General features: G+C 43.3%; 1 protein-coding gene across 3 annotated transcripts; it reads left to right on the forward strand.

Moving 5' to 3' along the window:
* Positions 1 to 5,337: 5,337 nt before the first annotated feature.
* On the forward strand, positions 5,338 to 13,518 carry shhb (sonic hedgehog signaling molecule b). Of its 3 annotated transcripts, none has more exons than XM_072668749.1 (4): positions 5,338 to 5,640; positions 7,338 to 7,599; positions 12,577 to 13,202; positions 13,239 to 13,518. In XM_072668749.1, exons 1-4 carry the CDS (start codon positions 5,338 to 5,340, stop codon positions 13,347 to 13,349), a joined length of 1,302 nt encoding a protein of 433 aa, XP_072524850.1. In that variant the 3' UTR covers positions 13,350 to 13,518. The 3 variants fall into 3 exon arrangements, with proteins under 3 accessions (XP_072524850.1, XP_072524851.1, XP_072524849.1); XM_072668750.1 differs by having other exon boundaries at positions 12,577 to 13,182; positions 13,231 to 13,518; XM_072668748.1 differs by having other exon boundaries at positions 12,577 to 13,518.
* Positions 13,519 to 26,844: the final 13,326 nt, after the last annotated feature.

Genomic DNA, 26,844 nt, shown 5'->3' on the forward strand with positions numbered 1-26,844 from the left:
AGCGCAGGCCTCATCTCACAAATTGGACACTTTATTCCTTTGCTTTCACTCAGGCTCTATCTCTAAAAGTGCAGCTCATCTCATCACCTTAAAGGAACATGCTGCCCACAAATGCTAACAGTGCTAACAAGTGAGCAACTTCATCTGCACACTTGTTCATGCTCATAACTGCAAAATGTTCATACTGGATACTGAATAAGTCATATTTACAGAAGAACTCATATAAGTTACAGAATAATTCATAGTGGATACTGAATAAGTTGTAGGAGATACTGAATATTCAGAATACTTACTGAATAATTCATAGTGGATGCCAAATAATTCATAGTACTTACTGAATTAATACACAGTAGATACTAAATAATTCATAGATACTGAATACATTGTAGAACACGAAACACATTGTATATACTGAATAATTTGTAGTAGATACCAAATAGTCCATAGTGGATACTGAATAATCTATAGTGGATACCAAATAATTCATAGTAGTTACTGAATAATTTCTAGAAAAGAAAAAACAGTTACTGGATAATTCATAATAGATACTGAATAAGGTAATTGAGGATACTGAACAATCATTTGTGGAGACTGAATGATTCATACTAGATACTAAAGAATTCATAGTAGTTACTGGATAATCAATAGTGGATACTGGATAATTCATACTAGTTACTGGAAACTTCATAGTAGATATTGAATAAATAAATCTTGGATACTGCATTATTAATTGTGGATACTGAATAATTCATCGTAGACACTGAATAGTTCATAGTGGATACAGAGTCACTCATAGTAAATAGGAAATAATTCATAACGGATACAAATTAATTCATGGCCAATACTGAATAAAAAGTTTAAATGTGTTATTTTAACCAGTTCCTCATCTCTAGTTGTCTATCTCTCTAGTTTCCCAAGAAATGAAGGCATTTCACACACTCCCAGCGACTCCTCTTCACTGCAGCTGTGATGGCATTTCAACACACAGCACTTTGGACTTTGCTGCCTCTGTTTTCTGACAAGCATGTGTGAGTTTACTTCTGTAGCACTACGCTCCCGGCGTTCTGACAGCTGTCAGTCAACTGACACTACAGTAAAATAGTCGAAACACCTAAACTACAAATATGTTCTACTCATGTATGATCTTAGACCTGAAACTTATATAAATTAATACTATCACATGTGGCCTCTATAGCTATTTCAAGAACCATGACCATCTGACCATCACACACACTAAAAATGCTACCAGATGTTTTGGTTTTTAAAAATGACAAATTTAAAACAATGAAATTATTGAGGGTTTAATGAGAAACTCTACAGATGTACGATGTAAACACAGACACTCAGTGGGTTAGGTGTGAAACACTCTATTCTAGAGAAACCTCAGAACTGTTCACTGTAGTGGAGAATGAAACCAGACATCTGAAGAGTTCGGTGTCTCTGAAAGCCTCCTCACAGAATGTTTTTACACCAAGAAAGTTATTACGTTTTTATTATGTTTTGACCTTCAGCCTATTTTTTTAATCCATTCATGGTGGAGGGATGCATGCAGGTAGTTGTAAAGTTAAATAGTGTCCAAAGAAAACATAGTTTAGCAGATTTTCCACTACTTTACCGTCCTCAATGTTCCATATGAAACTCAGAAGATACGTTTAGGTTCACTGATGGCTTTGAATAGTAAATAAAGTAGCTATATTTGTGTGGTAGTCATGGCAACTGATGCCTGGATCCAAGTCTGTACGTTTCTCACAGTGAACCACAATTTCACCCCAAACCCTACTCTGGATGTGTTCAAGCATTTTAATAAAGCAGTGCATTTCCCCTTTAAACAAATGTCATAATTACATCCTTCTTATATCTGACCGGTTTGACCGGTCCCTGCTCGTGGGGACTGAGGGTTTGTATGGCAAGTGCAAGGCCTCTGATGCTCTGCCCCCAAAAAATAGCGCAAGGGTGATGCTTTGCTCACTTACACGCCAATGCTGTGGAATCACTGTGAGTCTAAACAGGGCAGGATTCGGAATTCATTCTTTGGTGATGAAACCGAGGTGGGAAAATAATTCCAAGGTGCGTGAAAGCGGGGACAAAGACGAGACCACACCGTGTCCATCAACCGCAGAGTTCCTAAAAATGACACAATAGAATACAACTGTATTCAAACTGTCGTCGTTTGGATGATGGCCTGTCAATTCAGGTTTGAGTGACTCACTATAAAACCATCTTTCTGAAGAAAAGGAGACAGGGCGGGAAAACTCTTTGCGTTAGCCTGTTTTATATAGTCCACAACCACCTTTGATGTGTGTTTGGGATCATTCTCATGTTGTCAAGCATCTACCCTCTGGTTTGATAGTTTGAGGTTATGCTGATGCATTCTGAGGTAGTCCGCCTTCTTCATTATTCCATCCAGCTTAAGCAATGCCACTGGCAGCAAAACAGCCCCAGAGCATGATGCTACCACCACCATGTTAAACAGGCAGTGAGTAAAATGACCTACTATTTGGTAAAATGTCCCTTTGCGAGTCTTTGGTAGATATCAACAAACCTTTGTCAGAATTCTGGCTAGAGATTGGACCACTCTTCTTGGCTAAATTGGTAGAGTTCAATTATGTGTGTTTTTTGGCACATATCTGACACAACCACCTTTGATGTGTGTTGAGTCATTGTCCTGTTGCAATACCCAACTGTGTTCAAGCTTTAACCATATTAACAACAGCACACCAGACCTAGAGCGCAATGCTACCACCACCTTGCTTAACAGGTAGTGGGTGCAATGACCTTATATTTGGTTAAATGTCTCTTACAGAGTTGCACCTTGACTGGATGTCTTTGGTAGACATCAACAAGCTTCTGGCAGAATTCTTGTTGGAGATTGGATCACTCTTAATGACTGAATTAAGTAAAGTTAGATTCCATTTGTTGGTTTTCTGCCACGGATCAGACTTAAACATAGTCCATATATTTTCTGATAAGGCTGAGGTCAGAATTGTGGGATGACCATTCCAAAAGCTTACATTTAGCCTGCTGTGTCCATTCAACAACTACCTTTGTGTGTTGTGTGGTGTGTGTTTTGGGACATTGTCCTGTTGCAGCACCCAGTTGTGTTCAAGCTTTAACCGTGGTTGAGGTTATGCTGAAGAATTTTGAGGTAGTCCTCCTTCTTCATTGTTCCATCCACTTTGTGCTATGTTCCAGTTCCAGAGCACAATGCTACCACCACCATGCTTAAGTTAGTGAGCTGCACACTGACCAGATGTCTTTGGTAGACATCATCAAGCTTCTGACAGAATTTTTGAGATTGGACCACTCTTCTCATTTTCAGTTTCATTTGTTGGTGTTCTGGCACAGATAAACACAGTCCACATATTAAGGTTGAGGTCAGAATTTTGGGATGGCTATTCCAAAAGCTTATGTTCTGCCTGCTTTATCCATTCCACAACCATGTTTTGGGTCAACACCCAATTGTGTTTAAATGTTAACCATCTAGCTGAAGAATTCTGAGGTACTCGTCTTTCTTCATTATTCCATCCACTTTCTGCAATGTATCACTAGCAGCAGAACAGCCCCAGAGCATGACCCTACCACCACCATGCTTAACGGTTGGTTCAGTATACAGTAGGGCTTGAATGCTTCCCTTTTACACCTCCAAAAACATCTCTGGTCACTGTGGCCAAACAACTCAACTTTGTCTTATCTGTCCAAACTTTTCTCTGTGTCTTATGCGGCCAGCTAAAAACTTTAGGCGAGCTTCTATATGCCCACATAAAATGGTAGCCTACAACTGCCTGACTCCCAACCTTAAAACAGCTTATGCTGCATAAGAGATAACAGGGACCAGTTGGTAATATTCCCTTTGTATAACACTCACTGCTCCCAACAAACTCCTTCATTTTTTTAAGCTAAATTAGTGTTTTGGATAAACTAATCCTTTAAGCCAAGTTTCTCCTGCTAAAAGGACCTGCTGACGTACTGGGGCCCTCGCATGGCTCTGCAGAGACTGCCAGGACAACACAATGCAGCCCCTGTATGGACACTAAATGCAGCATTTAAATATGCATAATAAACTTCTAACTGTGTTCTTCTGAGCAACATATCAATAGCTTTACTGACCAACAGCTGATGTCATTTTTATGTGGGTTTAGTCTATTGTTATATAGAGTTTTACAGGTAGACACTCTCACTGACCACTGGCTATATTTTTATTTGGGTTAATTCTAATGTTATATGGAGTTTTACAGGTAGACACACTCACTGACCACTGGCTATATTTTTATTTGGGTTAATTCTAATGTTATATAGAGTTTTACAGGTAGACACACTCACTGACCACTGGCTATATTTTTTGTTGGGTTAAGTCTAATGTTATATAGAGTTTTACAGGTAGACACTCTCACTGACCACTGACTTTATGTTATTTTGGGTTTATGCAAATGTTATATAGAGTTAATTTCAGGTAGACACTCTCACTGACCACTGACTTTATGTTATTTTGGGTTTATGCAAATGTTATATAGAGTTAATTTCAGGTAGACACTCTCACTGACCTCTGACTTTATGTTTTGTTGGGTTGAGTCTAATGTTATACAGAGTTTTACAGGTAGACACTCTCACTGACCACTGACTTTATGTTATTTTGGGTTTATGCAAATGCTATATAGAGATAATTTCAGGTAGACACTCTCACCAATCACTGACTTTATGTTTTGTTGGGTTGAGTCTAATGTTATATAGAGTTTTATAGGTAGACACACTCACTGACCGCTGACTTTAGACACAGTTACTGAGCACGGACCATGTTTATTTCGGTTTATTTTAATGTTATATAGGATTTTACAGGTATACATGTATATTACATAGGCAACCTTGGGGTTATGAAAGGCTCAGTATAAAGAAAAAATGTCATTATTATTATGATTATTATTATTATTATTATTATCTGGGTATTGTAGCCCTCGTTCACCATGAGGATGGCACATTACAGTGCCCAGGTAAGACTCAGGAGGATGCAGTCTGAGGTGGAGTAACATCACAGCAGCTATACCCCCCACCCCCCACCCCCGCTGGGCCAATGAGCTGCCTCCCTCTGCACGGCTCGCGGCTGTAATGTTAAAGGGAGTTAAAGGCTGCCTGCGCTCATACGGGTCTAAGCCTGTCAGTCTGAGCCTCGAGAGCCAAACTCCACCGCTCTCTGCCAGGGGCTGCGCGAGGGGGTCGACACTGCACCCATTACTCTTCACTGGATATCAGTAAATAACGGCAGCATAAGCCAGAGGAGATATCTGCAGAGTTAATGCTTGGACACCTAACATCGCCACAGACTCCAGACAACACCGGGACGCAATGCTGCTGATGAGGAGGATCGCACGTGCATCTCTTCTTCTCTGCCTCTTCCTCGCGTCCTGTGGGCTGGCCTGTGGTCCGGGCAGGGGGTATGGGAAGCGCAGGCACCCTAAAAAACTCACGCCCCTCGCGTACAAGCAGTTCATCCCCAACGTGGCCGAGAAGACTCTTGGCGCGAGCGGCAAGTACGAGGGCAAGATCACGAGGAACTCCGAGCGCTTTAAGGAGCTCACGCCCAACTACAACCCTGACATCATCTTCAAGGATGAGGAGAACACGAACGCGGACAGGCTGATGACACAGGTACGGAGCCGGGGATGCGCAAAAGCGCAGCGAACGCGCGGGTAGTAGCAGGCGCGCAGGGGGCACGAGCGCAGTGTAAGTTGTGCTTTTAATTGCCATTTCATTTCTTTTTTTTTTTTTTTTTTTTTGCTGAATAAGCTTCTGCAGTCAGCACTATTTGGGCAGCACGTGCGTAATGCTAAATATGAACATGCTGAACATCCAGTCCTCCTTTACAGTACGTGCCTAATACTGGCCTCGACCGTGCGCTTTTACGCCTATGGCGCGTATATCTGCGGGGTGCTGACTATCATATGTGTGGATTTAGGAGACGATGTTTGCTCGTGAATCACTCAAATGTTATATCTGCTGACCCTGCTTTGCTTGCTAATCTGGGTCAGGAGTGATCAGTGAGGCTGATGCTGCGCGTCTGTTATTGGCCGTGACGCCAATAATACTCCAATTATGGCTGAGATGTTTTACTCGGCTGATTTCCTTAATAGAAGTGAAGGGTGGAGGTGGAGTTGGTGGTATGGGGGGGTGTGTTTGCTCTTACAGCCTGATCATCTTTGCCTGTCTTTCTCCTCTAGTTTTGGACCAAATTGCAATGCCAGTGGTGCGGTCTAGGCTGAGACCAGTCTAAGGTTAAGACCCGGCTCAGGTAGAATAGGTAGACAGACAGACAGAGAGACAGATTGTCAGACATATAGATTGATAGAGACAAAAAAAAAAAGATGGACAGACAGGCAGACAGACTAATAGATATGCAGACAGACAGATAGAATGATAGACAGATAGAAACAATGATCAGACAGACGGATATCTGTAATAATAGACAGATGGATAGAATGACAGACAGATAGACAGATTAATAGACATACAAACGGATAGAATGATAGACAGATAGATAGACAGAGATACAGAATAGACAGACAGACAGACAGACAGGTGAATAGGTAAGCATGCTATAGCTGATCTGGGCTTTAATAACAGTAGACAGTGGATATGAAAGGCATGTCACTCCAGATGAGGTCAGTGTAGAACAGCAGCACTTGCTGTAAAGAAATACCGCTGCTAATAAAGCAGCAGTCTGACCTGCTGTGGTCTGTAAAACTGACCACGGCCACTGTGACCAAGGCTTCACAGAGCCTTTCAGCTCCAGTTAACTGGCCCAGGGTATTGATCGGCGTGGTGTGGAGAGTGTGAGTGTGTGAGCAGACATGCGGTCAGCTGCTGAGGAGTGTAGAGAAGTTCAGTTCTGCTCCAGCTTTAATCCCCCTACCCCCCACCCCCCATTCTGCTCTCACACACCTGACCCTCACAGCACCTCCTCCCACACACTGCAGGAGAGGAATACTGAGGTGTTGAGGAGGAAGGATCCTGTGTGTGTGTATGTGTGTGTGTGTGTGGTGGGTTGGCTGTAGGAGCAGGATTACAGTGTGTGCATTGCATTCACAACTTTTAAATCAGTCCATTTTCTTTTCCTCTCTCTCTCTCTCTCTCTCTCTCTCTCTCTCTCTCTCTCTCTCTCTCTCTCCTCTTTCTCTTGCTCAATCACTCCCTCTCCTCTGTCTCTCCTTCTCTTTCTTCGTCCCATTTTCTCTCATTCTCTCTCCTTCTGTCTCCCCTCACGCTCTTTCTTGCTCCCGCTTGTATCTCCCCCCCCCCTCTCTCTCTCTAATTCTGCTTTCTGCCTCTCGCTCTCTCTCCTCTCTCAGCGCTGTAAGGATAAGCTGAACTCGTTGGCGATCTCGGTGATGAATCAGTGGCCGGGAGTGAAGCTGCGCGTGACGGAAGGTTGGGATGAAGATGGGAATCACCTGGAGGAGTCCCTGCATTACGAGGGCCGGGCGGTGGACATCACCACGTCTGACCGCGACAAGAGCAAATACGGCATGCTGTCCAGACTGGCCGTGGAGGCGGGCTTCGACTGGGTTTACTACGAGTCCAAAGCACACATACACTGCTCCGTTAAAGCAGGTGGGTTTACGCTCCTCCTCGGCCCACCTGTTCTCATCCTCTTTCCTTGTTTTCTCTGAAGTGGGTTTACTGACCAGAAACATCATTTATGGCCTGACTGAACTCTCTTTATCTCTTTAAACTGAATCCAATGATACAGGTGTATGTAAACGAGGTCTGGTCTGATTGGCCGTCCTATATTGCAACTAATTCAAAAAGCAGTGCAGACTCAAAGACTCCTTATAACTCCTTATAACGGCTTTAGGGCTGAATTGGCAGAAATCCCATATATAAATGCACTGTTGTGACATCACAAAATTGAGGAATTGTGCCGTTGTGATTGGCTGTCGTGTACTGCACCTCGTTCACGAAGCAGTCTGGGCTGGAAACTGCTGTAGGCTAAATCGGCACTGATTTAATTTTTGCGACATTGCAAAAACAAGGAATCCAGAAAAGGGCTGTTTTTGTTACTGTGCCTTCAAGATTGTTATATGCAAACAAGCTCTGTTCTGATTGGCTGTCGTATATAGCACCTCATTCAAACACTCTTCCTAACTCAAACTGCTATAGGCTAGATAGACATATCCTCACTGTGACGCAAACACCTCAGGGTAATTTTGGAGCATTTCTATTGGTCCACTCATCATAAAATTCTTCTAGATTGAAATGATTGAAATGAAAAAATATATATAAATGCGATATATACATGCATTGTTCTTTTGTGACATAACAAAATGAAGATAATCCTATATGTAAAGGATTTCTGTTCTGATTGGCTGTCCTGCACTGTGCCTCATTCACAGTACTCACAAAGCAGTCTGGGCTGAGCTCCTCCTCAAAGCCTAGACCCTCTATAGGCTATTGATTTTTGTGACATCACAAAAACAAGAAATTCTAAACTGGCTGTTTCTGCAGCTTAAATCCCAGATATTGTGTCAGTATAGTTCCCTGGTACCTTTTGAAAACGTACTTACTACTTTAATTTAAAAATACTGCCAGCTGGTTATTTTCCATGATACAGGCCCTTTAACACCACTGCCTTAGTGTTATACACTACTCTGTACTATTTGAATGTATCATTAATTATATTAACACTCTGCAAACACTGACATGGGATGGGCTGACAGATCTGACAGAATCTGCTCAGTCAGAAATGCATTTATCAAAAATTTTGAGGCTTACAATAGTGAGGCTTATCTAAAAAGTGAGGCTTAACTGAACACTGCAGGTTCCAATGCAACACTGCAAGTGTTTCATTAACCACTGGCTGTATCAATCCAGCTGCTTCCAGCTCAGGAATCCAGGATTAAGGGATTCTGGGCTTTAAAAGCTGTCTGTCAAACCACACACATCTGATACACAACTCGGCCTCCGCCTGCAATGCAAACGCATGGAGTTTAGCAGTGTGTAAGGTACCTTTACACCAAGCTGTGTGTGTGTGTGTGTGTGTGTGTGTGTGTGTGTGTGTGTGTTTGAGTGAGTTTGCATGTCGGAGTTGCCTGTCTGCACCTGAGCAAATACACTCCTCACTCACACCACACACACACAAACTCCCGCTAGCACACACACACACACAGACGCACCTAAATAAATGGACTCTTTAAAAGGCCCATTAGAATGACAATACAGCTCCACTTTCCAATTAGCAGCTCACTGTTTAAGTAGCGCTGGAAATGTGCAACATTTACATCTCAACTGCAGTCAACCAGTGCCGGGAAACGTGCCGTCTGTACCAGTATAGCACTAGTACTGGTGACAATGATTCATACAGGAGAAGAGAAAAAAAAAGCCTTCTTAACTTTCAAATGGAAGTCGATATAAAAAGATGCTATTCCAAGTCATTCTGGGGCGTTTCTATTGGCCCATTCATCATGAAATTCTGACACAACATAAAGACCAACTGCCAGATTCACATGCCAGCTACACTATAATATAATATACTGTATAATTACAAAAGTAAAAACTCTCAGACCAAGAGGAAAATACCTTGAGAGGAACCAAGACTCAAAAGGAGGACCCATTCTCCTCTGGTCGATACAGGGTAGCACCACAAATAAGAGAACAGCAAGAATTACTGGACAGAAAGAGTAAGATGATGAAGAGCTGTGGCTAGTGTGACAGCAAGCCACGAATTGTGAGTGAGAATGTGAGTGAGTGAGTGAGGGACATGCTGGTGAACAGTCATACGCAAAGCTATGTAGTATCTAGAGTTAAATGAATTAAATAATGCAAGGATCCAAAGCAAGGCAGCATCACAGTGGAAATCAGGGTGGTGAAGAGCTGGGGCAGGCAGTACCGGGACAGAACAATTGGAGAATCTCAAGACATGGTAAAGAGAAAGAAAACAGACCGGAAGGAAAAACTAAGGAGACTTGTGGCAAAGACTGGTGAGTTTATATAGGGGGAGAGACTGGTCCAAGGTTCAGACAGGCAGCAGCACACGACCAGCATCAAGCAGACAGCATAAGTAGTGTGGTGTAAAGGTCTGTAAGGCAAGTAGTTTACAAAGGAGTACTACAGGAGTAGTACAGAACAATGGCAAAAAACTGTAGCCTGTAATGTAGGATTAATCAAAAGAGGAATTGTAGATTTGTAGACTGAGAGTGTGTTCGAGTCTCAGACAGTAACAGGAAGTGTATTCCAGAGTTGGGGAGCTTTACAAGAGAAGGCTATAGAAGCCCCCCCATTGCTTTTGTCTAAAGCGAGGAACTGACAGGAAGCCAGCATCTAGCGAGGGAAGTGTATTCGACGCAATGTAGAATTCAAGACGTTCCTCAAGATACTGCGGGGACGATATCTGAAGTGGGGATTTATTTGAATTTGGCGACAAGAGCGTTCGTGAGGTAAGGATGTGGGAGGATCAGCACCCCAACTCATCCCAACTCAAGTATTGGATGGAGCACCAACCACTGCATACCAGGAACACCCCACAAGACCTGCCTGATGTTTTGGAGATATTTTGACCCAGTCGTCTAGCCATCAAAATTTGGCCCCTTATCAAAGTGTCTCCTGCTTCCAATACATCAGCTTTAAGAACTTCAAAGTGAGTGGGCGGGGCTTAACTGCTGTAGGCTGAACAGGTGGATATATGCAAGTGTGCTGGACATCACAAGTGAACAGTGAATTCACACAAGAGCCAAATTGTGATGTCTCGACAACTGGGTCAGAACATCTCCAAAACATACGACAGGTCTTGTGGTCAGGCAGTGGTCAGTACCCACCAAAACTGCTCCAAGGAAGGACAACCAGTGAACCAGCAACAGGGTCATGGGCACCCAAAGCTCACTGGAGTGATCCACCTTACTTTTTACAAGATTTCTTAAAGCATCTGCTGCTAATGTTAGTTCTGGTGCCAGACACCACAGGACACATTCAGAGGTCTTCAGAGGTGTCATCAAGTGTTAATGGGTCTTTGGCAGCACAAAACATATAGGTGAGTGGTTTTAATGTTATGGCAGATCAATGTAAATCTGTGCTGCTAAACTATAAGTGATCTATAAGAACTATAGATGAGTTTGGGTGGCTGAAATACTGGAGGTCACACACAATACAACCGAGGTCACGGCCGAACTGAACCGAACTCGCACTGGAACGTACGCGCTCTCCTGTTACTAGGTAACAACACTGCCATCAGTTATGGCAGCGATATACCCGCTGCTTTCACTGCTGTGTGCTGAAACCTCTGTGCTCAGTTAAAGGCTCTGATCCACAGGGTGGCTTCGGTGGGTGCCGTCACAGAGCTCACACAAGTGGCCACAGATGACAGAACACATGTTATTAAATGTTATTATAAGTACATAAACCCACACATTCTTCAGCTTCTTCAAATTCTCTGTTCCACCTTAAATGGCCTGGCAATTCGAATATGAAGCTGGAATTTAAATGCATCATTATTTAATGTGGAACAGAGAACAGCATCATTTAAGGTGGAATAGTGAATTCGGAAAGACACTAGACTGTTGGAAACTGCTGGAATCTGGAAAGAAGCTGCATAGTCATTTAAGGTGGAACACAGAATTTGAATAAGAAGCTGGGATGTAACTACTGCCCTGTTTAAGGTGGAATTAGTGAATAAGAGTAAAAAGCTACAGTGTAATTGCTGAGCCATTTAAGGTGGAACACCGAGTTTGAATTATAAGCTGGAACACAACTGATGTGCTATTTAAGGTGGAATGAACAAATTGAATAAGAATCTGGAATGTAATTAATTCAATATTTGAGGTGGAATTAACAATTCGAATTAAAATCTGGAATGTAATTAATGCCCTATTTAAGGTGGAACACAGAATTTGAATTAGAAGCTGAGTGTGTAACTACTGCCCTGTTTAAGGTGGAATTAGTGAATGACAGTAAAAAGCTACAGTGTAATTGCTGAGCCATTTAAGGTGGAACACAGAGTTCGAATCAGAAGCTGGAATGTAAATTATGTGTTATATAAGGTGGAAATGAGAATTCAAATTAGAAGCTAGAATGTAATTAATGCCCTATTTAAGGTGGAACACAGAATTAGAATTAGAAGCTGGAACGCAACTGATTATGCTATTTAAGGTGGAATGAACGATTCAAATTAGAATCCGGAATGTAATTAATGCCCTATTTAAGGTGGAATTAACAATTCGAATTAGAATCTGGAATGTAATTAATGCCCTGTTTAAGGTGGATCACAGAATTTGATTTATAAGCTGGAACGCAACTGATGTGCTATTTAAGGTGGAATGAACAATTCGAATTAGAATCTGGAATGTAATTAATGCCCTGTTTAAGGTGGATCACAGAATTTGAATTAGAAGCTGGAACGCAACTGATGTGCTATTTAAGGTGGAATGAATGATTCGAATTAGAATCTGGAATGTATTTAATTCACTATTTAAGGTGGAATGGAGAATAAAGTATAAAGTCGAATAAGAATAAAGTATAACTGTTGCTCCGTTTAAGGTGGAACAAATAGAAGCATATGCGAGCTTTATTAACGTGTGTGTGTTTTTCTCCTCCCGTTAGAAAACTCGGTGGCGGTGAAGTCCGGCGGCTGTTTCCCCGGCTCCGCCACGGTGCAGCTGGAGGATGGCGGGACAAAGCAGGTGAGGGACCTGCGCGCCGGCGACCGCGTGCTGGCGGCGGACGAGAAAGGGCGCGCGGTCTTCAGCGACTTCATCATGTTTATGGACGAGTCGCCGCGCGCGCGCAGGCAGTTCGTCGTGGTTGAGACGACGGAGCCCGCGAGGCGGCTCACGCTCACCCCCGCGCATCTCTTGTTCGTGCGCTCCGCGGACTACGGAAACGACACCGCCACTCCCTCCTCCCCGCTGATGTCCGCGAGGTTCGCGAGCAGCGTGCGCGCCGGCCACGAGGTGTTCGTGTCCGATGGGATCGCGGAGGAAGGAGACGGGCGTGCGCTACGGAGCGCGCGCGTCACGCGCGTGTACACCGCACAGCTGGCGCGCGAAGGCGCCTACGCACCCGTGACTGCGCACGGCACGGTGGTGGTGGACCGCGTGCTGGCCTCGTGCTACGCGGCCGTGGAGCAACACCGTTGGGCGCACTGGGCGCTCGCGCCCGCCAGACTGAGCCACGCTCTCGCGGCCTGGATGTGGCCGCGCTGGCAGAGCTCGGGAACGAGCAACAACGTGACGACGACAGAGACAGAGGAGGAAGGGCGCGAGGGTGGGCTGCACTGGTACGCGCGCGCGCTGATGCAGGTGGGCTCGTGGCTCCTGCACCGCGACTCTTTCCACCCACTCGGGCTCGCGGACATGGAGACGATCGCGAGCTGAGAAAGACACAGACACACAGACAGACAGAGACACGTGGTCACGTGACAACCCCCCCCCCCATCCCTTCCCCTGCGCGCGCTCTTAACGAGAAGCCTTAACGCGTTTCAGTCTTCAGTTATTTATTCAGCAGTTCGGAGGGTCTTTGTTTATTTGTTTTTATTTATTTAGTTATTTTTGCTCTTTTGTTTATTTGTGCATTTCTAAACCTTGGAAACACGCACGTGGACGCACGTGTGCAACTGACTCTATTTTCCTGGATTACACACTCACACACTCTAAATTATATTTTTATACACAGATTTGTATATTAGAGGTTTCTGGGACGGATCTACGTGTGTGTGTGTGTGTGTGTGTGTGTGGGATTGTGGACCTGAGTTCAGTGGACTTCAGGAGGTGGGAACGAGCTGCTACAAACGTGCGTAAGCGTGTGTGTGTGTGTGAGCGTGTGTGTGTGTGTTTACAGCAGTGTTTTGTGGTTTCACCTGTACACTCACTGAGAACAGATATGAAAATAAAGTGGTTGTAATAGAGAAGCATTTCTGATATGTTTGAAAGAAGCACATTAATTAATTAACATTATTAAAATAAATAATAATAAAAATAATAATAACATTTTGGCCTCAAACAGCTTCTCAAAAATGACTAAAACCACATCAGGCTGCAGGACAGCCCTCAGAGCAGAGCTCATTTGTATATATACCCCTCTAGCCCACACCTGGCATTAGGCATGGTGCCAATAGCTTCATGTTTCTTTGCTCCAGAGAGTCCTATTCTATTGGCAGTACTTCTCTACAGGGACTAGAGAAGCTGTGTTTCAGCAATAGGTGCAGCTTATAGTAGCAGAATGCATTCATTATAAAAGGAGTGTCCACAAACTTTGTCCAAAAACAGCCTGTTTAATTCTACAAGGGTCAAAAACAAAGAGTCGATGCACATGAAATAAAAACAAGGTTCCTTCAAAGGTTCCTTATAGTAAAACAATGGTTCTATATACTGTGGAACCATTAACGTCAAAGAACCATGGGTTCAGACCTTTCGTAGATGCCATGTTCCAGGTTTTAATAGACAGGGTACATTTCCAAAAGAATGGGTTTTGTAAGGGTTATTAAATGAAAGCAGTTCCAGCAGTTCTATACAGAACCATTAAAACCATGATCCAACGAAGGCTTTGAGTGCTAGAAAGGTTCTTTACCTGGTTTAAGAGTTATTTGCACTGGTAGAAAACCATATTAAAAAGTTCTGCATAGCACCAAAAAGGGTTCTGCCATCATTACAAGTCAAAAAACCCTGTGAAGTCTTTGCCTGGTTAAAGGGCAACAATGGTTCTGTATGGCATCAAACGTGTTCCATTGTCATTACATAGAACCACTTTGGGTGCTTAAATGGTTCTTTTTCTGGTGAAATGCTTCATTGCAGTGATGCAAAACCTTTTAAATGGTTCTGTTTAGCACCAAAAGGGTTCCACTATCATTACAAGTCTTGAAAGCCACTTGGGTGCTTAAATGGTTCTATGCCTGGATAAGAACATTCTTGCATGGCTGAAAATCCTATTAAAGTAGTCCAGCAAAGCATCAAAAAGGGTTCCACCATCACTGCAAATCGAGCAACCCCTTCTGGTGCTTAAATGGTTCTTTGCTTGGTGATTGTGTATAGCAAAGAGTTCCACAGTCATTGTTTTAGAACCCGTTTGGGTGCTTAAATGATCCTTTGCCTGGTTAAACCTTTTTAAAATGGTTCTGTAGAGCACTAAAAAGGGTTCCACCATCATTACAAGTCAAATATCTCCTCCAGATGCTTAAATGGGTATGTCATTACAAGTCCTAGAACTTCTCTGGCTGCTGAAATAGTACTTTGCCTGGTTAATGGGTTCTTTGCATTGCTGGAAGGGGTTCCGAAGGGTTCCACCATCACTACAAACCTTCAGATGCTTAAGTGGTTCTTTGCTCGGTTAAAGGGCGACAATGGTTCTGTCTAGCACCAGTGGTTTTGTAGAGTCCCAAAAAGGGTTCCACTATCATCACAAGGTAAAGATTTCCTCCAGATGCTTAATGGTTAATGGGTTCTTTGCATTGCTGGAAGGGGTTCCAAAGGGTTCCACCATCACTACAAATCAAACAACCCCTTCAGATGCTTAAATGGTTCTTTGTCTGGTTGAAGGACAACAATGGTTCTGTCCAGCACCAAAAAGGGTTCTGCCTTCATTACATAAGTCTCAGTACCCTCTCAGTACGTAACCTTTTAAACTCTTCCCAATGTAAAGTACTTGCTTACAGTCAAGCATGCATCATGGCACAACCCAGGGTTCTATTTTAGGGTCTAATGAAGCGGGTCATTATGAGAGTATTGCAGAACTGACGTGTGGGCCTACGTCCAGGGCTTAAGGAGTTACACGGTTCTTTGTCTGGTTAAAGGGCATTGGATAGCACCAATGGTTCTGTACAGAACCAAAAAGGGCTTCACCATAAAGTGTAAGAGCTCCTTCAGATGCTTGGTTAAAGAGTGACTTGAGCCCCTTGGGCTGGTTTCCCCAGCCTAGTTGTAGTTCTACACTAAATTCTACTCCAATGGAGAACCACCATTCAGAATGCTATGTAGTCCAAGACTAGGCTTAATTCATTTGATTAATAATAAAAGGAAAAAATCCTGTACCATTGGCGCCGTCTGGTGGCCAGAACAGCACAGAACAGCCTCCAAGACCAATGTCTCCTTCTTATGAATGAATTCAGCTACTTTAAGGTACTCTCATTATTGGCACAGATGTGCAAATGCCCACACAGAGCTTACGTAGCCCCTGTAGAGAAGGACTGCTTATATAATAGGAGCAGACAGACATGAACATATGAGGGGTATAAAGTCCCCCAGCATTACAGTGTAGTGCAGTGGAACTGTGTTCTCTGGAGTGATGAATGGTGCTCAATCCAATACTTTTGGAATGAGTTGGGAAGTTGGGGATGAGGTGAGGGAGCTGCAAGGTGGTGATCATCCAACATCCTGACCTGCCCAGCGTTCTTGTCGTTGAATGCAATCAAATCCTTACAGCAACTCTCCACAATCTAGTAGACATCCTTCCCTGGACAGTAGAGACAGCTACTGCAAGAAAAGCAGGATACACTCTTTTAATACCCTCGATTTCAGAAGAAAGTAGGCGTCTCAATACTTTTGTCCATATTGTGTATCATCAGACAAATGTCTTGGCTGATGGACCCATCTTCTGGCAAGGCATTACACTGGATATTGAAACATTGCTGTGAGGAGAACTGGTTGCATTCAGCCCCAAAAACGACATCATCAGTGAGGTCAGGTACTGATGTAGGATGATTAGGATTCTGGATCACTTCAACTCATCCCAAAGGTATTGGAGACTTTGGCCTTGGGGTCACATGCTTGCAGCTCCCTCAGAGAGTCCCGTTTTATCGGTCAGTGCTTTGCTTTGGCAACTATCTAAGCCGTAGGTGCACCTTAAAGTAGACAAACTCCCTCTTTCAGGGGGTTACAAATACTTTCGGACATGTTGTGTACCTTTTTTACCTCTGTGAATTTTTTAAAAAGTGTATCATTCACTCCTTACAGTCCATATAAGGAAACAGCTGCATTGTTTGAGGTCATAACAGTCATCACATTTAGCCACGCCTGTTCACTGGAAAGTTATAAGAAGTGTTTCAGCCAGGGCGGCTTCTTGAATGAGGCCCAGTACTGAGCAGCCAATTAGAGCAGAGCTCATTTACATAGATCTGACCATTTAATTTATACTCCCTTGCGTACATAAATGAAAACGTGAATGTTGAATGTTTTAAACAAAGCAACCATTACTGATCATATACTTCTGTGTGTCCCATACGCTGGCACAGATGTTAAGCAATACATCCACTAGGGGCAGTACAATGACAGTCAGAGGCCCCTTGTAGGCCCCTACAGTTTCCAGTGGTAGTGTTTCATTCCATCTGTAAGCGCTCAGAGAACGTACACAAACACAGACTTAATGAACACAGAGTGCGGACAGAAGACCCCCCTTATGGCGGTGGTTGTGCTTTGCTTCAACTATTGGCTACCCTGCCACCACAATGTCCAGTGGTACTGCTCCGTTACATCTGTATCTATGAGCTTTCAAAGAACACACACAAATGGGGCAGCGGTTAGAGCTCCGGGCTATTGATGACAGGGCTTAGGCTCAGCAGACTGCTACTTTAGGGCCCTTGAGCAAGGCCCTTTACCCTCTCTGTGGCTCTCAATGGCTGCCCACCGCTCCGGGCCTGTGTACTCACTGTCCACTGTGTGTTTACTGCACGGATGAATTAAAGGCGGAAGCCAAATTCCATCTGTCTCACAAACATTAATATGGATGTCTTGTGTGGTCAAATACGGACGAAAGGAACGCAGCCATCTGTATTCCTTTTATAACATTCACCATAAATGAGCCTTAAGAGATAAAAAGATATACAGAGGTTAATTAGGACTGTTTAGTACATAAAACCACACAAATGTCACAAGAACAAAAATCTATAGTACTGAGATGATGTTTTAGGCAGCTAAGCACTTTATTTACAAGCATTTCTCTCAGCAATAGGAGGGATTTTGCTCGTAAAAACATCAGATTATAATAGAACAGATGTAGATCAACATTAATACAGTAAAAAGGAGCAGGAATTTTTCATTTTGAAGAAAGCAGTTGAGATCTTGTGAGCTAGCCTGAAGAACAAAGCTGGGTTCCAGATTTCTTCTCCTGGACGGCACATACTGGATGTGTTCCTATCATTCTATCACCCGCTCACCTGACTTTAGCATCATTAAGCACAGGTTTTCCAAGCCGGTGTTCAGCAAGAACAATAAATAATACTAGGCTTCCAATTAGGAGAGCTTTGGAGATGTTTTAATGAACACAGTGATGGAAAACCACAACCACAACCAGATAAGGAGCTTTTCATTCGAAACCTCACAGGGAACTACTGTAGTACTGTTAAGAGCACTTTAAGTTAAAGGGAAGGTGGGGTTCTACACAGTATCGCAGTACTGTATGATGTGCATGGTGAATGATGGTGACCTGCAAAGGCTCAGTGGGTCTAGTGGTAGTAAAAAGACAGGCAGACACACACCCAGCATATAAAGCAGCAGCAGACATCAGTCAGACTGGCGTGACGAGTGACGAGGACAGGCTGAAATAAACACTCCAGCTCCAGCTTTCTCCCTCTCTCAACGGTTCTACTCACACATGACCCCCAGGTTGGAGGGGTCCGGGCTCAAATTGCTTAATGAGAAGAGCCGGTAACGTGGCCTTAAAGCGCTGTTGCGACAGGGATTGAAATTCCACTCAGGCTGTTGCTTTTGAGGGCCGGCTGGGTGTTGACTCTGCGCGGTTCAGACTTGCCAGGGGAGGACAAAAGCAGACGGAGGGATGACGGCGAGCTAAAGGCCGCGGCGCAGGCACAAAGAGACATTCCGTTAAAAAAAAGGGAAAATAAACCAGCCTCCTTAATCCCCTCGCCCGGTCCACAGTCCACTCTGGGTAAATGTTGACACTCCGCAAACAGCAGGCATCGGGGGGTCTCGGAAAGTATTTGGGAGCGAGACGTCTGCTTCAAGAAAGAGCAAAGACAAGCACAGGAGATCAATCAGTGCTGAATGTAACAGGCAGTGAACCGTTCTCTGGTCTGTGTGATCCAAGCTGGAAGGTATTCGTTGTTGGTGAAGTTGCATCTAGTTAGAGGAAAATATGGCCCTCAAAAACAGAAGTAGATTTGCTTGGACCTGCTATCTAAAACAGAGACAGTTAGACACATACAGGTGTGAAAATGCTCATGTATCAATTACAACAGTGATTTTAATGAACTACATCAATTTGGAACATGAGAATAATTTCTAATAATAAAATGCAATGAAGTGTTTTGGACCACGCTTTGGGGCTATTTTAACTCATTTAAATGCAGCAGTATGTGAGAATTGGTTTAGTACTGCCTCCCCTAGAGGAGGCAATTTCGCTGATCGACTGACTGACGGACTGAAAAGCCTGAACTGCCTCTTGTTTGCCTAGAAGACATTTTCTCGTACTGGTGTTCTGAGGGCTGCATTTTACCGCAAAGCTAACAAGTATATGTGCTGCTGAGAGGAGATGTAATCCTAGGTAAGCTGAGGTTGGGTCTCCTTGCTTGAAATATAACTGTAAAGTGAAGTGGTGCAAAGACATACTGTGGCATTAATGTGTGTTTTAAAGTCTGTAGCTATAGCATGTCAACTCAACATCGCTACCGTTGTGTTAGCGCCCCACCCTCACTCTGGATCGCTACTGTGGCATTAGTGTGACGGTATCGCCCAGCATCGCCCAGCATGAGGGAAAGGCGTGGTATTCACTTTTACAGTGCTGCAAATACAAATCATGCTTTCAATGTCCTCTCATGGACAGCTGTACACATGCATTTGTTCACAAGCTCAAGTTGAGCTTGAGATACACTCAGAAGTGGTAAGTCCTGGGCACTCAGGACTATTACTGGATAAGCCAAAGCTACATAAAAATTTAAATGTGCCTAAGAAAACAATATCTGATCGCTCACACCACTTCAGGAGGTAGACTGGGGCACATTTGAGCCACATGTTAGAGCAGTGCAAAGGCATCTATCTCATTCCACAACCAAAACCCTCCCCAGTACAACCGAAACACCAGTAAAAAATAACTTTAGGTCACACCTTCCCAGACGGATCGCACTATAGGTAAAAACAAACCAGAGTCGAACCAGACTTAAGAGCGCAGGTGTGAAAACACCCTAAATGTGCAAAATCATATTAGGATACAATGAAGTGACTAGAAAGTTCTGAGGTCGGAATCAGCCATAAAGAATCATGAATCATGAATTCCAAACATATGAATGGTAGTGTGCACATCAAAACATAACAAAACTGATCTATGAAATAGTTTTAAGAAAAAAAATGGTTAATGTAACAACATTAGCAGCATTTTTACCTTAAAATTGCAGTTTTGAAACCATTCTAATGCCCCACTGACTGTAACAGGGAACACAGCGTCTCAATCATTCCCACTGGGTTCAGTAGTAAAGTTCATGAGAACTGTGGGACGCTGAGTAACCCCAGTCAAATGTGTGGAAAATGCTTCTTTCACTGTCAGTGACAGTTCTGCATCGCTCAGCATGTCCAGAAATGTGTCCCTAACTGGCGGCTCAAAGCATGAATTCCACTTTCCGAGTGTAGAGGGAACCAAAGAGCAAGAAATGCCAATTCTCACAGAATGCTGCTTAAATGTGAATAAATATTCGCATATTAATTAAAGCAGCTTTATGCAAGAATCTGCATTACTTACTCCAGGGCTTCCCCTGCAGTCGGGAAGTGGAATCTACGTTCTGAACCACCTCTAAAAGATGAGCTGAGGGATACAGAACCGGCACTGAAAGTGAAAGTGTGCACAACCAGGCCAGGAATTCTGCACATATTCCAACACTGATACACAGACAACGCAACACAAAGAAAGAAAGACTGTTTCAAAGGATTTGTGACCATTAAAAGATTTTAATTCTGTAAAGAAAGACATTCAGAGTGAAGTCTTACATACAAAACTTACAGATACGGCTGTGGTGAATGGTACCAGGCATGAATGGATTTTAAAAGCATGCTTTGGACACAAAATATTGAGTCTCGGCCATCGGGCAGAGTATTCACAACAATTTGGTGTGATAACTTTCTGTGAGGGTGCTATTAGAAACATTAAACTTTTTCAGGGGTCTGGATCCATTCACCACCACTGTGAACAATTCTGCAATTCTGACTGGGTAAGAACAAAGCCTTTCAGACCAAACTCACAGTGAATGACTTTGGATACAGCTTAAACCCTTAATGACCCAGAAAACTATTGAAACTGCCCTTTAATAAACATTATTTTTGCTGTACAGTCAGAGGTGATGCAAACGTCTTAAAGTGAAGCAAAAGTAAGGAAAGCTGAGAAATGAACTGAAGTCTGTGTCAGGATTAATCACTAGGTGGCACCAGTGAGCTATTTATTATACAAAATCAGGGATAGGTAAACTCCACTGGAATGAAATACTGCAACGCTCATGGCACTAATGAATAATGACTATTTGACAATGCAAGAACTAAGCACTCTATGTGAACCTCTATAAAGTAATCAACTCCAAACCAAAAACAACCAGTAGAACATACTAAGGTTTTAATAAAGTGGGAATTCTCTAGTTAGCCAGACAAATTATGCCAAATGGTGAGGTCCGTTCAATAGGAGCATCTCATACCTCTTCTCCTATTGGTCAGGCTTTACATTGGCTTATGAGGCTAAACTGAAAACGTCTGCTTCATCAACTACTGTCCTGTTCTTTTTTCACATTCATAGATACAAACCAAACAAAGCAGTTTTGTAGTGTAGTCCTAAACCCTACAGCTGGCCTACATCTTCCTGGGGTTTGAGGTTTTTACCTCAGTATTTTGATGTATGTCAGCACAGGTGTCCACAGACTTTTGCTCCAGAAACAAGCCTTTGTATGCAGCTGGTGCTGGTCGGACCAGTGACCAGTTCTATTCTTGTTCCAGGATCAAAAAACCTATAAAAACACACACACACACACACACACACACACACACACAATTTTAACGTAAGTTGCTTTAGTAGTTCACAGCTGTTAGGCTATGTTCACACTGCCAGCCCAAATCCGATCTAAATTTGAATCCAGATTGATTGTTGATAGTCTGGACAGCCAGAGACCACAAGAAACCTGATATTTGCAAATCAGAGGTGGACTGAAATGTGATTACAATCAGATTCGTACAGACGCGTCTCAATCTGAATGCTCTGGTCCGCTCAATTCTGACTGCCAAGTTTCTTTTGAGTAACTTGCAACACACCAGGCCTATAACCACGTCTAATCCAGAGCGACCTCGGTCTCTCCTGCTTCCGTGTATGAAAGTAGTTGCAGTTCATTAGCCCCTATATTGTTACCACAGCAACCCATGCAGACAGGTCTGTGACGTCCAGAAAAGCAAATTCGACCTGATCACTTATATAACAGCAAATAACTTTGTCTGCAGTCTGAACACCGCCTTAAAGGAACCACTTGGAACCCCTGCGTATCATTTACCGTCACTGACCTGCGCTGACGTTCACCTGCAGCGGAGAACAATAATCACTTCAGATCAAAGTTGGACCTCACATCTGGCTCTCATTGCAAAACAAAAGCGCAAGAGCACAGCAGAGGAGGCAGCTGGGGAGTTAAGTGGGTGCGGCTGGAGCTGTAGTTCGTCAGGGTCCGCAGTGTTTGTAGGACCATCGCAGCGCCGTAAATCTGCACGCTCATTAGAGACCACTGAGACGCAATGTTGCGTGTAATGGCCTATTGCTTTAACAATCTGTCTGATGGGTTGCTCGGTTACTGTAAGCTGCCGTGGCAACTACAGGCCTTAACGACTTTGCCATAAACCCTGGTTCAACTCAGACACTTCTCATATAAGGGTTGTGATATGTTGCAAAGAGGTCCCCCAGACGACTGATCCAGCAATAGTATAGTGTTCCATTACTGTGATACTAACAGGACACAGGACAGCAAACACTTTATTAGGAACACCTACATCTTTTGTAGACATCCATTCTAATAAATGCATTCTGCTACTTTACAAGGCACCTCATGGCTGATACAGATGTACAAGTGTACAAACACACAGCTTGTCTAGTCCAGTTGAGAAGTACTGTGCCAGTAGAATAGGACTGTCTGGAGCAAATAAACATGAACCTAATGCCTAATGACGGAGAGGGGCTAAAGGGGTATAAAGCCCCCCAGCACTGAGCTGTGGAGCAGTGGACCTGTGTTCTCTGTGACCAATGGTGCTCCATCCAATACTTTTAGGATGAGCTGGGGAGTTGGGGGATGAGGTGGGGTAGCGATCATCCAAGATCCTGACCTAACACGCTTGTTGCTCAATGCAGTCAAATCCTTATAGCAACGCTACAAAATCTAGTAAAAAGCCTTCCTCACTGCACAGTAGAAACAGTCACTCCAACAAAAGCAAGATAAACTTATCTTTAATTCAATTGATTTCAGAAGAATCAATAAATGAACAGGTGTCCCAATACTTTTGTCCATATAGTATTATCTAATTGTTCAATTTTGTGGTAGCAGTACATTGCATAAAATTATGTTGATGCATTTCAGCAGCTTCAGGTAATGTTCTGACCAGTCGATGGCTACGCGACCCCATACACATATGTTGGGACATATTCTAGACGTGTTCTAGTGCCACAGTAGCCCTTCTGTTGGTTTCAGCCAGACAGGATAGCCATCATCACCCTTCTGCGTCGATGAGCCTCGGATGCCCTAGGCTGGTGGTCCAGTATTGCCCTGGGTGCCGACCCAGTCATCTGGACATAACAATCCGACCCTGGTCAAAGTGGTTCAGGCCTACAGGCTCCCATATCCAGCACGCAGCCTGCAAAAACCAACTGTTCAAAAATCATCTAACAGACATCCTTGACGTTCACAAGCAGCACTGTTACCACATAATCTGTGTTATTCGATCACTGGTGAGTGCTCATGTTGCCACATCATATAATACGGTTCTAAATGGAACATAAAAGGTTCCTTCAACTCCTTTTTGTTGCTCTATGAAAATATTTACTCAAGGTACTTTTTGTCAAAAACTTCAGCCTTGATCATAACTGCCAAATGACCAACACTGCCCTCTAGTGGACTCACAGTGGCGTCTCATAAAACGCATGCCCAACCTTCCCATAGGTGGGTTAAATACAGAGCAATGGACAGAGCATCACAACAGCTCGACAACTCAACTAATAAAATGCGAGGTGATTTCAATAAAAAGAGCAACTCAATAAAAAGCGATTTAGGGAAACACGGCAGCCGGCAAACCCGAGCCGGCTCACGCAACAGAGAAGAAACAAGACATCACCGGTGAAGGCACAGAAACCCAGACAGCTGCCATGCAGGCATGGCTGGAGGGCATGCCATGAAGCTCGGCTGTCTGTACAGAACCGTTAGCAGGAGGAATCGCTGCAGCGCTGCTAGACATGACAGCCCATCATAACTCAACCATGACAAGCCTCAGAAACACACATCAAGCTCCCAGACAGAGCGAACAGGCAGCTACATCAAACCAGGCAGCAGCATGCGATCTAAAGCAGCATTCAGGAAAGACAAGGGGGGCCAAAGTGTGGTTGGGAGGGGTTTGCTGACCTGAGAGACTTTTTGTTATTTAAATCTTATATATTCTAAATATTAAAAAGAACAACAAAAAAAAGAATAAATCTATGTAAACATTGTTAAAGTTATATACAAATAGATAACTGTATTTATATAAATATGTATGAATATATATTCAGTCACTGCCCATTACATATTGTCCATATATATCCAATATGTAGCTTCAAGCTTTTCACACATACACGCATCCAATCAGAACGGAGCTTATTTACATATACAGGCTTTAAAGGCACAGCGATGAAACAGTATGGGTGATTTTGCAGTCGATTAGCCAGGACATGTTTGGTATCTTCACATTATGCTTCTCTGGTTTACAAAAAGAGATGCTAGGCTAATGTTGCTAACAAACAATAGACTTAGACTGTCACCAGTCTCACCTCCATAAATACACACCCAAATTCTTCAAAAATCGATTTAAAAAAAAAGCTAACAGCATGAAGAAGTGGAACTACATTATCATCCACATAACAAAACATCTGAATTCAGAAATGCTGATTATAATGTTGATTGATTTTAATGGGTCCAACTGCTAAGTTTTGTGAGGTAGCACTGTAGTCCTTTTCAACCTGTGGGCGCTGCATCAGAGGCTTATATTAAGTCAACATCTGAAGCTGATATGTGCTGTTGTTTATTGAACTGTGGACTACGAGTGTTTAAGTGACTCTGGAGTACCCATATTTAGAACCATCTACTAATAAATGGTATATAATCCAGGTGGGTTTAGTCTTCATGTTTCTATAAACGTGTGTATATCAATATCAGCATCCACAGATACAGTCCCTCCCTAATCTTTGGGACAAAGAGACTTTCATTTTTCTCAATATTCCTCTCCTGCTCCACAGTTTAACCCTTTTAAATCCAAACAACCAGATGTGATTAAAGTGATTAAAGTATATAATCGAGACTTCAAGTACACATTGCTTTTTCTCTCCATCCTTCGTTCTTTCCATCATTCAGATACAGGTTAATCCTGGTCTCATCTGTCCACAAGACCTTTTTCCAGAATTCCACAGGCCCTTTAAGGTTTCCTTGGCCTACCAGTCCCTTAATTAATGAGCTCACCAGTGAGTTCTCTCTTCTTAATGATATTCCACACAGTCGATTTTTGGTAATCCCAAGGTTTGCCCAAAGTCTCTAATGGTATAGATATCCTATACCTGTACTAATGAAGTGGAACACACCTGAGTAATCATAAACACCTGTAAAGCCAAATGTCCCAAACATGATGGTGTCTTGAAATGAATTCATAAAATACCTTTATCACGTCTGATTGGTTGGATTAGAAATTTTAAAGTCTGGAGCAAAGGTGTCAAAATGCGTCATACATTATGAAGGGCCCTGTACACATGCAAATCGCAATTCCCATAAGGAGTCCAAAATCCATAGCAACTACTCCCTCATGAAATCTGTGAGTACGACTACACCCTATTGGGTTCTACCAAAAAGTGAAGCACGAACCAGTTCACAGCCCTGCCATCGTCTGCAGGGTGAGCAGGCTGTGCTGGCAGTGATGGGGCAGGGGAGGAAGGCTTCTACCTGAGCACACATCAGCAGCTCTCAGACGGACCCCAGCGGCCAACAAAGAAAAGCCCTTCAACTGACACGGGGACGGCAACCTGGCACGCGCACACCACCCGCTCGCCTGCTCGTCTGTCTGCGTTGGCACGACTTGGGCACTGCCCATCTGGCCCGGTCCGGCTCCGGCGTGCCCCTGAACAGCGACCCGCAGCGAGCGGCAGGCCCACGCAGACTCCACCAATTTAGTTTGCCCTTCTGCCGTCTGCTGATGTTTCAATACAGACAGGACGCTGCAGTACACAGGAGCAAGATTTAAAGCCATAGTTTTGACAAAACAAAAACAAAACACAACAAAGGACAACAAATTCACAAACTCAATGTCAGTCTACACATGTTTGCTGTCTTCAGTTTTGCACTGGAGCTACAAGGCTAATGTAGCACGGTGCTAACTGCATGCCTAAATCATCACACTTGCCCCAACTTTGTAAACTTGTTCAGTTTCTCAAACAGACTCACTTATGTGATTTCTGATGTTCTATGTTTCCATCCAAAGTATTGTTTACATGAAATGTTTACCGCTTCACAAAGTCTGTGGATGTCGCTATGGAAACAGAAAAGGATTATTATTTAATAAATGTTGAAAAAAATCTTTCAACAAACAAAGTCTGTGCCCCAAAGTGCACATTAGCACACTAAATAGTGTATAAAAAAGTGTAGAACACATTGCCCCACTATTAGAAGAAACGTGTAGATATGCACTGGTT

Source organism: Salminus brasiliensis, chromosome 23 (assembly GCF_030463535.1).
Source record: "Salminus brasiliensis chromosome 23, fSalBra1.hap2, whole genome shotgun sequence".
NCBI classification, from domain to species: Eukaryota; Metazoa; Chordata; class Actinopteri; order Characiformes; family Bryconidae; genus Salminus; species Salminus brasiliensis.